The following is a 13,426-nucleotide window of genomic DNA, read 5'->3' on the forward strand; positions in this document are numbered from 1 at the left end:
AGTCATTGTTTTAAAAATTTCTTGTAAAGTATTTTATGATTTTCCATTACCTTTTCCTTTTGGGGGGGCTTAATACTGGTTTTCTCTTCCCATGAACTGCCTGACACTGCACAGTTAATCCCCATTTACTTTTTCCAGTAAATGATGATAACAGTCCCAGGGGATTGACATGAGAATCAAGTGAAGGAACAAATAAAAGCACCTTGATCAACCCACATGGTTTCTCTATTTCGTCTCCCTCGAATCCTATGTACTGAAGGGCTTAGCTTAAGCAAGAGAAGATCACTAAGTGTTTTTTTGTCTGAGTCTTTACTTTTTTTTTTTTAATTGAGAGTTCAGATCTAATTAAACAATCAGGACACTAGTTATTTTTGAGAATGTCATTGAAACAATAAAGTGAATTAAATTAAAGTTGTTACTCTGATGAGTCAAAAAAAAGAATTAAGTAAAAGAGAGTCCAGATACTCTTTATCTGGAATTTATCCTGGGGTGACAGGCTGTCTCCATTTGCCTTAGGAACCTCAGATGAAGACAGACGGGATTTTCCTCATGTCCCAGCACCATTCCCTTAACTTCCCTTTCTTTACAAATGTGTCTGAGATGTTGCCAATGAGAAGCTTGCGTTCTCAACAGCTAAGAAAAGTTAGGCTTGCTCTAAGATGTTATTAAATCCAATGTTGTTCAAAATTACGTATAGAAAACAGTCTTAATATTTTTCATTGCCATTAAAATCCATTTTTTGCTAACTGGTCTCTTTTATTTTTGTTTCCCCATGGTAGACGCATTGGCTTTTATGTCAATACTTTCAAAAATGTCTCCAGCCTTGAGGCCAAGTTTCACAAGGAAATTGCGGTGGTGAGTGATGGTGGCTGTTTGCCTTATGGAGGGCAATGTAATGGAAGCAGAGGGCGTGGCCTAGGATCCCTGACTACAGACAGCACCCTCTTACAGGGCTCCTGGAGCCGCAGTTTGTTACTGCTCTCTGCACATGCGCTCTGCTTTCTGTTAGCTGTCAACACACAGCTCCCTACACCCTCCGAGGGTCTTGTCAAAGCCTCACTATCTTGTTTTTCTCTTCTGTTGGTTAAAGTCGGAATGTCAAGTGATGTAATGAAAAACTGATCTCGAGATATTCAGAAAAGCATTGGCCATGTTGCTAACTATTGTTTTCGTCATTCCTCAGGGCAGCCTGAGGACTACTTCTAATAAAATTAAGATGAACAATCTGTTTTTCTCTTCTGCTTTATCTTAGAGAGAATACATAATTGATTGACTTAGTGTTTGGTTTATTTCAGCTTGGCTGTAGACTTTAAATTTGATATATGGGATTTCAAGTGCCCTGAGACCAATCTACTTCTTAGAATAATTATAGTTTCTCATTAAACAGTTTCTTTCTAAGGGAGAATGGCATGGGTGGCAGTAGGATGTCCTGTGATTAATAAGCCTCTGTCCCCTTAGCTTTGCCACAAGCTCTATGAAGTAATGACAAAACTCGGCGACCAACATGCTGACAAGGCCTTCAGTATTCAAGGAGCTCCCAGGTAGGCCACTGCTCCTCAGAGCTCGCTCTGTTCCCTGTGCTAGTGATGTGCTGTGTGCTGAGTTATCTGGAGTCTGGAGACCACATCTCTCTGTTTTATTCACCTTGCAAAGGTCCAAAAGGAGCCTTCCCACCTGGGGAGATCCTAACTGTAGATTTGGGGCTTTTACATTTCCTTTCGGCCTTCAGTTGCCTCAATATGTTACTGGCCACAGTGGACCTAAGTAACTGCCTCTCTGATTTACATGGGACCTGAGAGCAATAGTATGGGATAGGTATCATTTCTACCTCTTTATCTGGAATAGGAAAAAAAAAGTTTTATGCTGATTATTATCTGCTGAAGGAAGGAAAGAAGTGGAAGAGACCTCTCCACCTTCTGCCTCTGCTTTGGCATTTACTGCACAACACGGCTCTGTTATGACTCTACTGTAGGATGCTGTTAATGTGCCAACCACAGGCGAAGGGCCCAGTGGCACAGCTTAGCTGTTTTCCTTGGTTTGATTGCCCACTTTCTGATATGATTTTGAAGTCTCTTTTATCCCACCCATGCTTGGCAAACCTTGAACTAGCAGTCAGAAGCCCTTTAGGTTCTAGTCATGCGCCTCTGTGGTTAATTTGTTTTGTTTTTCTTGTTGAAGTTCAGCAATCTCTGTAGTTAAAGAGCACATTTAAAAAGTATCTAGAGAAAAAGTGGGCTGCTGTGGAATGAAATGGTTTCTAAGGTGATGTTCAGTTCTAAGATTCTACCCTTGTGGTTTTTTTTAATTGATTTTATTGAGCTCTGCATTTTTCACTTGTATTTTTTATGCCAGTCATTGTAAACACTCAGGAATATATTTATAGAATTGTTCATAGCCAGATGCAGTCTCGACCTCTCCATATGTCAGTGTGCGAGGGCTGCTGTTTTGATCACTTAGTATTTCTTAGAGTGGCCATAAATGTAGCCCCTGCCATGGCTGCCAGAGGAGCGAGTGTGTCTTCTCTCTCCATAGGAAGGACATGATCTAAAAGAAGCCAGGAAAGGGACAGAATTATGGCTCTAACATTATTTTTTTCATTATTAGGCCAGAAACAAGAGAAGAGTAAGAATATCAAAATGACTTTTGGATCTTGTAAGAGTAAAGTATATGTTAAGAAACTGAGTGGCGGCCGGGCGGTGGTGGCACACGCCTTTAATCCCAGCACTCGGGAGGTAGAGGCAGGCGGATCTCTGAGTTCGAGGCTAGCCTGGTTTACAAGAGCTAGTTCCAGGACAGGCTCTAGAAACTACAGGGAAACCCTGTCTCAAAAAACCAAAAAAAAAAAAAAAAAAAAAAAGAAAAAAGAAAAAAAAGAAACTGAGTGGCTTCCTCACATGGAAATGAAAGCCACAGATGCTTTTAAAAATACCAGTTTCAAAATCACCTAAAGCAAGTAGTAGGGTCATGGCCACTTGACAAGTGTCACTTCCTCTTTTTGTCCTTCTTTCTTCTTATTTTTATCCTTACTCTTTCTTTTTCTTTTGTATTCCTCTGCAGAGCAAGGTAGTGAGTGAGCTCTGTGGGCAATTTCTAGACTAGAGCATAGACTGGGGCTCTTTCTAGTCAGAGGTCGTGATTGCTGTCCCAGAGCCCCAATCATATAGAGCAGCGGTTCTCAACCTGTGAGTTGCGATCTCTTTGGAGGGGTCACATAACAGATATCTTGCATATGAGCTATTTACATTATGATTCATGACAGCAGCAAAATGATAGTTAAAAAGTAGCAATGAAACAAAATTATATGGGGTCACCACAACATGAAAAACTGTATTTATGGGTGGCAGCCTTAGGAAGGTTGAGAACCACTGATATAGTGTCTCCTCTCTGAAGAACCCGGCTCCCTTAGCTCTGGAATGTGTAGACCATGCTGCTCTGTTTGTACTCTTATGTAGGTCACAGACTCTGTTCCTTCTGGCTGCCGTCTTTAGAAGTTCTTAGAGAGTAGGCTGTGTCCCGGTTGCCATCTGAGTCATCATGTAAAGCTGTTCCCAAGCACCTGGCTAGGTGCCGAGAACATGGTGGCTTCTTGGGAAGTTGTGGAATCTCACTTGTCATGTGGTCTGCTGGCACATTGCAAGGTGTCTGAGTTAGTCATTGTTTCATAAAGCATAGAAACAAGTAATTGGTGCCTCCTCAAATGGAATCAGAAAGCACTCCCACCAAAGATTTATTAACACTCTCCTGAGATGCCTTGGAAAATGAAAGTGACAGTTTGCTGCGTAATTGTCTATAGATTGCAGCATGATATGATCCTCCTGTGTATCAAAGGCGAAGCTTGTTTTATTACTACTGCCTATGTCAGGAAATCTTTGAAGCTTGTTTGGCATGTGGAGAGAACAAGACATTTGTACTATGCTCTAAATGCAAATATAGTAAAACTCTAAGTTTCTTTTTTTTAACACTCTGCCTTTTACATGTCTAAAGTGGGATCAATATTGCATGGCTGCTCTGAAGAAAAGAAATCATGCCTGGCTGGGTTCTGGTTCATAGGGAACAACAAGTGGGGCCAGTTATCAGTATCCATTACTATCTAGTTACTATTGCTAATAACTAGAATTAGTCTGGAAGTGGGGAATATGATAACTGATATTAAGCTTCAGGGTTTCTCTGGGATAAAGCATCTTGGGTCACAGAAGTCCTGCTTCTCAGAAGGCTTTTTGCTCAATTCTCTGTGTTCATCCAGTGATTCAGGTCCTCTTCGCATTGCAAAGACACCATCACCCCCAGAGGAGCCTTCACCTCTGCCCAGCCCAACAGCCAGTCCCAACCACACACTAGCGCCTGCCTCTCCCGCCCCCGTGCGACCCAGGTCACCTTCACAGGTAGGACATGTGTCCGGGGTCATGGTAGAACTCATGGGGAATTGATATTCTCTGGGATCATCCTTTGGTGACCAGGCATTAGAAAATGCTTCTGTGGGAAAACTAAGGTGTGAAACAGTAGACATTATTACTATCACTCTGGAATGAGTCTGGTTTTCTATTTGATTTTTACCTTTTCTTCTGTACTCAGTGTTTGAGTCATTTGGACCTTTTTGCCCATCCCCAGCTTATTGGACCAGAATGTACTCATCCCTACATTCTCTTAGAATCCTGCCTTTTAGAGACTGGGGAACTGTTCAGTGATGGAGCACTCGCCTGGCTTACCCCATGCTCTGAGTTCAATTACCAGGCTTGAAAAACAAAAATCGTCCTGGGGTCAAGGCCCTCCCAGGACTGCAGTAAGGTTTAGTATTCCATCACCCATATTGTGTTACATGTGTGTTGTGGTCCTTCAGCAAAAGCCTGGCACAAGTTAAAAGAAACTGTGAGGACCAGGCAAAGGGAACTGGAGAAAAAGAAAAAATACTTTTGATTTCCCTACATTGAGCAAAAATAATATTTCTGTAGGGACGGGCATTTAACATTCACAGTCCAGTATAAGCTTTCATAAACATCATTGGAGCTAGAAAGTTGTAAGAAGATATGTGTAATAGAGTCTAAAGTTCTCATTTCAAAATGCTGGAGGACAAAATGAAGTGGAAGCTGCTTCTGGTTTGTCTCATTGATTCAATTGGAGAAAACAAACAAACAAACAAACAAAAACAACTGGCCTAATTTTTGTTTTAAAATTCCATTTTCTGCAAGAGAAATCATTTGTAGTTGAGCTGAGAATGAGCTGACCCATGTGGGGTCATAGTTCCTGCAGCCCTGGGAAATGCTCAAATTGAAGTGTATGGACTCTTATCTCATGACCTGACTTTTTCCGATTAGACCATTGCTTGTCAGTGTTCAGAAGCCACCCAAGTGGACGGCATTCTTGACTTGAATCAAGTAGGGTTACACCTATGTACAGCTCAGTTTCATTCAGAAGTCGGTCTGCTCACTTTGCTGTGCTCATGTGACCTTTTCTCAAAGATGTTACAGACAACACCTTTGGCTACCATGTTTATGTTTGATGCTTCCTAGACAAGGAAAGGGCCTCCTGTCCCACCTCTGCCTAAAGTGACCCCAACCAAAGAACTGAAGCAGGAGAACATCATCAATTTCTTTGAGGACAACTTTGTTCCAGAAATCAATGTGACGACACCTTCGCAGGCGAGTGCCCAGGGAAGCTGGGATGTCTATGAAAGGACTGCGGTGGGAGGGATTTTTAAGTCAGCTTTCGTGAAAGTAGCAGCTATTTGTGCTGCTAGTAAAAATTTGGTCCCTTGGGCTTGCTTTGTTACTTTGTGCAAACAAAAGATTATTTTATGAACAATATATAGAATTTGAATATCCTAACATTTACTGGGTAGAATATTCTTTATTGCAGTATATATTGAAAAGTATAAAATGAAGAAGAGTTGCTGTCTTCTTAGCTCTGTGACATAACCACGCTTACACTCTGGCATGTTTTCTTTCAATCTGACTTCCCTCCCTTGAGGATTTATCAGTTTCACATTTGAAAAATTAGTTTGTGTTGTTAGGAAGTCCTGACATTGCAACGTCCGTTCACTGGGCATTTTCTGTCATACAGTATTGTCTTTACAAAAGCACTGAACCTTACTATCCTATCAGCTGGAAGTACCAACCTCTGACTCTTAGTTACATGCTAATTTCCAGGTTACATCAGCCCACACATTTGCTACTGGCTAGAGACACGTTCTTTTTTTCTACATTAACAATTGCACTGAGCATATTTTAGGGTGGCTTGTCCTTGCTCAATTGCATTTACCACCCATAGCATTCTCTCAATTCCATCACAAGTAGGGACTTTAGTCTGCTAGAAGCCTATGTACTTAGCTGAGGACATCCTGTCTAGGATATGAGGCTACTTAAATGGCAAGAAGGTGACACACAGAGTAGGTCAGAAGTAAAGATGAGGCTCAGAAGTGTTCTTTCCTTTTAAGTGTTTTTATTTGAAGTTTTTTCTGGCTCCCTTACAAGGACTCTCATGGTGGGGAGAGGAGGAATCAAGATACTTTCGAAAATTACAGATGCCAGGAGAGTCCTTAAGTACTTCTGGAAGCATCAACTCTTGCTAGCATTGTTGAGTGAAAGAGATGGGAAACAGGGTTGGTTAGGGGAAGGGAAAAGGAGTCCCTCAGGATGGAAGTCTTAGAGGATTTTGAAATTATTACCCACCAGAGACATATGGAAGTTTGTTCGGGTTGAGGGACATCATTTAACCTGTTTTCTTTTAATTTAAGAAGGAGGGAGAAGAGGGATTCTGGGTTTTGATTTTGTTTTGTTTGATCTGAGAAGCACCCTAGCTCCGGTTGCTGGATCAGAGTATGATATCCAATATTTCCATCCACCAAATGACCCCTGCTTCCACATTAAGATGTGCAGAGACGTGAAACGGGATTTATATTTTGGTTTGTATTCTTGGGTTATTAAGTGGAAAAAAATCTAGTTTTATTTCAAATGGAAACTGCCTTTTCTGTAGTGTTTTAACAGTTTTCTCGGTTGCTTGTCCTTCTGTGGCTGAAAGCAGCACTGTGTCATTTTAACACATGCAGCAGCCACTAGTCTTGAGACCTCACTTTGCGTGATGCTGTTTTGATCAGTTGGAAGTCTACGTGGTCTAAATCAGTGATGCTGAGCTGATGGTCCAAACTGGTGTTGCTGAGCTATTACATTCAATGATCAGATTCTGTTCATGGAACTGTCCAGCCAAGCCAAGGCGTGATAACTGCCCCACGTAAAGCCATCTGACTGTTTTAATGTTTCATGCAGGATTTTTGAACACATACATGTTAAGTGCTTGTAATATTAGATGCATTGAAAGGTCTGTATATCAGGGAATATATTATAAGCTGATATATTGCATAATCTGGGTAATAATGTTTGGGGCAGTGCACAGACAAATGAACAATAGAGGAAAGATATCAATTCCTGATGAAAAATGAAGTACTGAAAACTAGAAAGTTGAAAATTATCTGAGAATATTTCCCCCTGTATTAATAAAGAATGACTCTTTTCAGTGTTGTCTGTTTTTTTCCCTAAATGAGTCATCCTACATTTAGAAGATCGTTTCTGGCTGCAGATGGCTATTTTTATCATGCACTTAATGGGAAAGAAAAACACTTGTGTTCATCCTGGCCAGATGCTGCGAATGTAAGAAGCGAAATCTGTCCTGTCTGATGGAGAAAAATCGGCTCAGCAGCAACACTTTCCCAACAGTGTCCTTGGGACTGAGAACAGCAATCCCCAAGCCTACAGAGCCCTCTAATGGCCCAAACCTTAAGGAGAGCTCAGAATTTCCTGTGAGAAATGCTTTCTTCCTACTCAGAGGATACTAATGAATATTAGACCAAAATGCTTTTCTGATTTTCTAATTTTTGTCCACAAAAATAAACTGTTGTAGGACAGCTTATACTTTCGTCATCTCCCCCCAAGAACTGAAGAGTAAAAAGCAATCCTGTACATGAATCCTTTATTATGTTTAACCTTTTATTAATTATTCAAGGATTTAATGTTGTATATTTTGATAATAATTCACCCCTTCTCTAATTACTCCCAGATCCACACCACACCTTCCCCACTCGCCCAATTCTGTGACTTCTTATTCCTCCTCCTCTTCCTTTTCCTCTTCTTCTTCTGCTCTTCTGCCTTCTCTTCTTCCTCCTTTTTCTTCTCCTTCAGGTCCAATTTGTGCTGCCCATATATACTTGGGTGTGTGGCCTTCCACTAAAGTGTGGTCAATCTACCAAATATCACATCCTTAGAGAAAACTGACTCTCCCTTCTCCCAAAGCCGAAGCTCCCAATATTGGTGGCTCCTCAACTAGGGGTGAGACTTGATGCACACACCTCCTTTCCCTGCTGAAATGTTCTCTGACTTGAGCTCATACAGGTCATACATGCTTTCACAACTATTGTGAGTTCATATGTGAAACTCCCCTGTTGTGTCCATAAAAGAGTTTCTGTGTAGTCACTCACCACCTCTGGCTATTACAATCTGTCTGCCCACCTCTTCCACAATGATCCCCATTGGGAAAAGGGGGTAGGGTGGGGTGGTCATATAGATGCACCACTTAGAGTTCAGTATTCTGCAGTTAGTTTTTAACTCTCTGTTTTTTAACCATTTGTGGGTCTCTGTGTTAAGTGCCATCTAGCACAAAAAGAAGTGTCTCTGATGAGGACCAAAAGCTGCCTTAATCTGTGGATATAACCATAGTTCATTAGGATTTGGTTTTATCTGTATGTGTTTAGTAGAATAATAGCAATAGGTTTTCCCATAGTCTCTCTGACCTATCTATCCTCAGGCTCTTGGCCCAATAGTACTGGGACCAGGAAGGGCTTTTAACTGGCAGAGAAGGCCTTAAATCCAATCAGAAAGTGATTGGTTACTCCCACGATATTCATGTCACTATTATACCAGGGGACATGTCTTGACAGGCAGTTTATTATCGATGTCAGGGTTCACAGCTAGGTAGATGGATGATTACTTTTTTCCTCTGATCGCATGTAACACATTTCAACAAAAATCAAAACAAGCAAACAAAAGCAATAAGATAAAAATAACACAATGCAACACAAAACTGCTGCTCACCCCTACACACAAATACAAACATGGAGTCTATTTTCTATTGCTCAACTACTCATGAGCATGGGTCCTGCAATAGAGAGTTGTTGATATATCCAGTAACACTCCATTAGAAAAACTATTTTCCCCTTTTCAGAAGGCACCAAATGTAAATAGCATCTTCATTAGAGGTTATTTTGAGTCTCCCTCCTCTTCTCAGTGCTGGGACTTTATCTATTTTAAACCATCCTGGGCATGCAATCACAAGTCTTTGTGAGTTCACATGAGTATAAGTCCCATTGTGTCTAGTAGATACTGTTTTCTTGGAGTCGCCTCTGACCACCTCTGGCTTTTACAATCTTTCTACATCCCCTTCCTCATAGATAGATGCCTGAGAATTGCAGAGGACTTCAATAAAAAAAATCTTATTTAGGTTTGAGTGCTCCAAAGTCATTTACTCTCTGCACATTACCCAGCTGTGGGTCTGTGTTAATTACCATGAGCAGAATACATGAAAAAGCTTCTCTGGTGAAGGCTGAGTGAGACACTAGTCAGTGGGTTTACTAATATGTCATTAGAACTCATTTTAATTGTGTTTCGTTAGTAGAATAATTGCAGTAGATTTCCCCACTAGACCCATGAACTAGTCTCGGGTTCTTAGCTGCTTTAGCAGTGTCAGCACAGGTTCCACCTCATGGAGTGGACCTTAAGTCCAATACAGAAGGTGGCTGGGTGCTTCCATAATGTGTGCCATGTCACTATTGTATCAGTGTTTGTGCCTATGAATAGAATGGCAGTGTGCATTCTTGGGAAGCACTAACCTTATCGCATGCTATGAAAAGAGGGACTAAGGAGGGGTCATATGAAGACTAAGGGGAGCTCCATCCAGTTTCTCTTTGTTGTAGCGCATGCTAGCATGTGCAGGGTTCTCAGAAGTACTACAAGAAAAGCCCCACTTTGCCTTTCTTTAAGCTCCCTTCGCTAATGGTCTATCATAATGCTGGATAGAAACGACAAAACAGCCATGCTTGAAGTAGTCCTAGCGCACAAACTTCTAATAATTTCACTGTCACAGTTGCTGTTCAATGCACATTTTACAGAGGGGTATTTCTATGTTATATAAGGTACTCTGTACCATATAAATGATGTATATTATTCATATAATATTTACTATTGTGAATACTTGAAATGTACATATGTACAACATTCTGGTGGTAATCTGGTTATGTTGTTTTTTAGTTCCATCAAAATCTTATATGCTGTGAGTGCCTTCCAGAATGCCCCTTGGGATTAAAAAAGTAAAACTGATACAATTTGAGCCTGAAGAAGAAACACAACATATGTGCAGGCCATCAAATGTCTGTTATGAGTATATAATTACAGTGATTTTATGGAATCACAGAATTTATGTCATTAATAGTAATAACATCAGCTTTCATTGTTCATATCTTTAGTATATTATATACATCACATTTATTGTCTTTGCTACTCACAAGAATTCTGCTAAGTCATATTACATCTATTTTATTCATAAGAATGAAGTTCAAAGAAGCTGAAGTAATTAATCTTTGACCTCTCTGTTTTCATCCAAGCTTCTTTAACATGACTCTTTAGCTCAAGGGGCAAATAAAGTCCATGTTCTTGTGGCACAGTCTTGTATGGAAAACATGGGAATTCCTCGGGGGACTTTGTGGTCCCTGCTTGAAAGACATGAATGATAACAGAGTCCCAGAAGATGTCTGAAAAGACTCTGGCATCAAGGGGACTTCACTACAGTCCTGCCTCTTCGTGGCAGTGCACCTGGAGAACCCAGAACAATGGATGACCTTATTCAATCAATTCTTTCACCTCCAAATGAGCACATGTCAACATTCTTCTTTAGCTTTTTAATAGGGATTGTATTAAATTGTGCAGGTAAAATGCAGTTTAGAGAATAGTCACTGTTTAAAAGACGTAATAGTGTCATCATTACAGACTACATTTTAAGTGCGTTAGCATGAAGTAATATTGTCACATGCCAACTTCTTAGACTATCACCTGCCTAATACACCTCTTGAGAACTTCATATATTGATCATATGAACCCCACAATTCCTCCCGTATTCCTCCATTCACCACTCAAATCCATGTTTTCTTCTTTTGTGTTATATATAACTTGTGCTGCTTGTATGCACATAGATGTAAATCTAAGCCCTATAGCAGGGGCAACCTACCAGGGAGCTCCTATCTGAGGCAAACTTCCTGTAGCTCTTCATCTAAGGATGAAACCCTGTGAGCCTTTTCTTGTCCTCTGTGGAATGTTGGCTGTTAATGTCTTGTGCAGTATTGAGAGCTATTGAAAGCTAATCATCCCTGCCCCGTCCAGAAAACACTATTTTGTAGTAGTCTTCTCAGTTCTCTGTCTCTTGTGGTCTTTCTTCTTCTCTTGTTCTACAATGTTCCCTGAGCTTTTGCTGGAGTTGTGTTATAAATGCCGTATTTGAAGTTGGGCACTTGATGGTTACTTATTCTCTGCATATCAACCAGTTGGGGTTCTCTGTAAAAACTCCTACAGACTGTTAAAATAAGATCCTTTGATAAGAGCTGCACTAATATATGGGTATAAGGATTAGTAGTTAGAAGGCAATTGGATACTGTATCCATTTAACAAACTCCTGTAAAGTTTACGATCTCTCAAGCTGTGAATTCTTGGCAGGTTTACTATGTGTACCTAGGCACAGCTTCCCTACTATTCAGTGGGGCTTAGTACAACCAAACAGCTGTTGGTTAACCCTGAGATATCAATGCTGCTATTACACCACTATGCATTTCTTGCCAGACCGTTATTGTCACGTTTGTAGCTCACACGATTTACAGTTTTACAGCTTATGAGTGCTGATAAATTTTCCTCCCCAGCAGTCTCTATTTTATAATCCATAAAGTATGACTGGAATTCATGATGAGAAAAAGGAGGGAATAATGAGAGTGGAGGAGAAGGTGAAGGATGGTGAATGGGAGGAGGACAAAGATGATGATGGCTAGGAGAGAGAAGAGGGAACGGAGGAGGAAAAGATCAAAGAGTTGAGTAGGAACAAAGAAATCAAAGAGTGGAATAAGGCTCTTTCATGCGCTGCTTTAGCACATCCGCGCAGAGTTCTGGGTTTAATAGACAGTGGCAGGCATTCCCTGCTTTACTTATTCATCATAACAATTCAGAGCTGCTTTCCGCATGTTCTCCAGCTCTCCCATTATCTTGGTTTCAAGATTTGATAAACAAATTGTGTTTAATGGAGGCACAGAGCTTGGTTTGTGTTACCTCTTCTAATAATCTGTTTGCTATGTTGGAAACAGGATACTTTTGTAGGCAAATACTTTGCAAAATTCTGTTTGGGTCATTATTAGAATTATAAATATATATTATTTATTGCTCTTCACACATTTATATAGTCTATTTTGATGATAGCTGTCTCCAACCATCCCTCTTCCACTCCTTCCAGACCCCTCCTACCATTTCTCCCTTCCAACTACATGTTCCATCTTTCCAAAGAATATGGGAATCATTTTTAATATTTAAATTATTGACAAATAAAGTGTTTGGGGAAGAACAATTTCTATGAAATTTTAAAAGTATATGAAGAATAATCATGCTGAAAAAATGGAAAGCTAAAGACTAATATTGGAGTATATATATGATATATATATATATATATATATGTAAGAGAGATTAGGGCATAAATATTTATATAATATGAAAAGAAGCAATAGGATCATATATAATATATTATGTAAATATATATTATATGACATAAAAGAAGGAACAAAATTCTCTAGGAAAAAAGAGACATGTAGCACAAATAATAAAAACCCAGAGACAGATATTGGGGTTCAACCTGAAGATCAGAAAAACAAAGCATCCAGCCACTGACTCTTACCTCTATTTCAGACTGAAATGGTGATCTTGCCTCCACAAATCCTTAGTATGAGACTGAGCATGAGAGCTGTCTCCTCCCATTTTATATTCCTCTCTAGTGCTGGGATTAAAGGAGTGCACCACCACCGTCCAGTCTATGGCTAACTAGTATGGCTGCTGGGGTTAAAGGTGTGTGCAACCACTGCGGGGCCTGTCTGGCTGACTAGTGAGCCTGTTTTTTAACTGACATTCAGGCAAGCTTTATTTATTAAAGCACTAATAATATACTATTCTAGAAACTAGGAGGGGTGGGAGAAAGAGTAAGGCATATGGGGTGAAAATGATCAAAATACACTTAATTCAAAAGATGTTTATGAAAGCCTTCACTCCATAGAATGAATAGACATCACTAAAAAATAACAAAAGGGACACATAACTGAGATAAAAAAATGTTTTGAGTTTGATTAAGCTGAAAATGCTTACATTTT

General features: G+C 40.1%; 1 protein-coding gene across 4 annotated transcripts in view; it reads left to right on the forward strand.

Annotated features, from left to right (window-relative positions):
• Amph (amphiphysin) overlaps positions 1–13,426 on the forward strand; it is a 190,810-nt gene that overhangs the window by 139,506 nt on the left and 37,878 nt on the right. For all 4 annotated transcript variants that reach the window (XM_038334080.1, XM_038334081.1, XM_038334083.1 and 1 more), the window contains exons 8-11: positions 780–855; positions 1,459–1,541; positions 4,244–4,382; positions 5,508–5,636. In XM_038334080.1, the coding sequence (XP_038190008.1) occupies positions 780–855; positions 1,459–1,541; positions 4,244–4,382; positions 5,508–5,636 (427 nt within the window). The remainder of the gene's footprint in view (positions 1–779; positions 856–1,458; positions 1,542–4,243; positions 4,383–5,507; positions 5,637–13,426) is intronic.

Source organism: Arvicola amphibius, chromosome 6 (assembly GCF_903992535.2).
Source record: "Arvicola amphibius chromosome 6, mArvAmp1.2, whole genome shotgun sequence".
NCBI lineage: Eukaryota > Metazoa > Chordata > Mammalia > Rodentia > Cricetidae > Arvicola > Arvicola amphibius.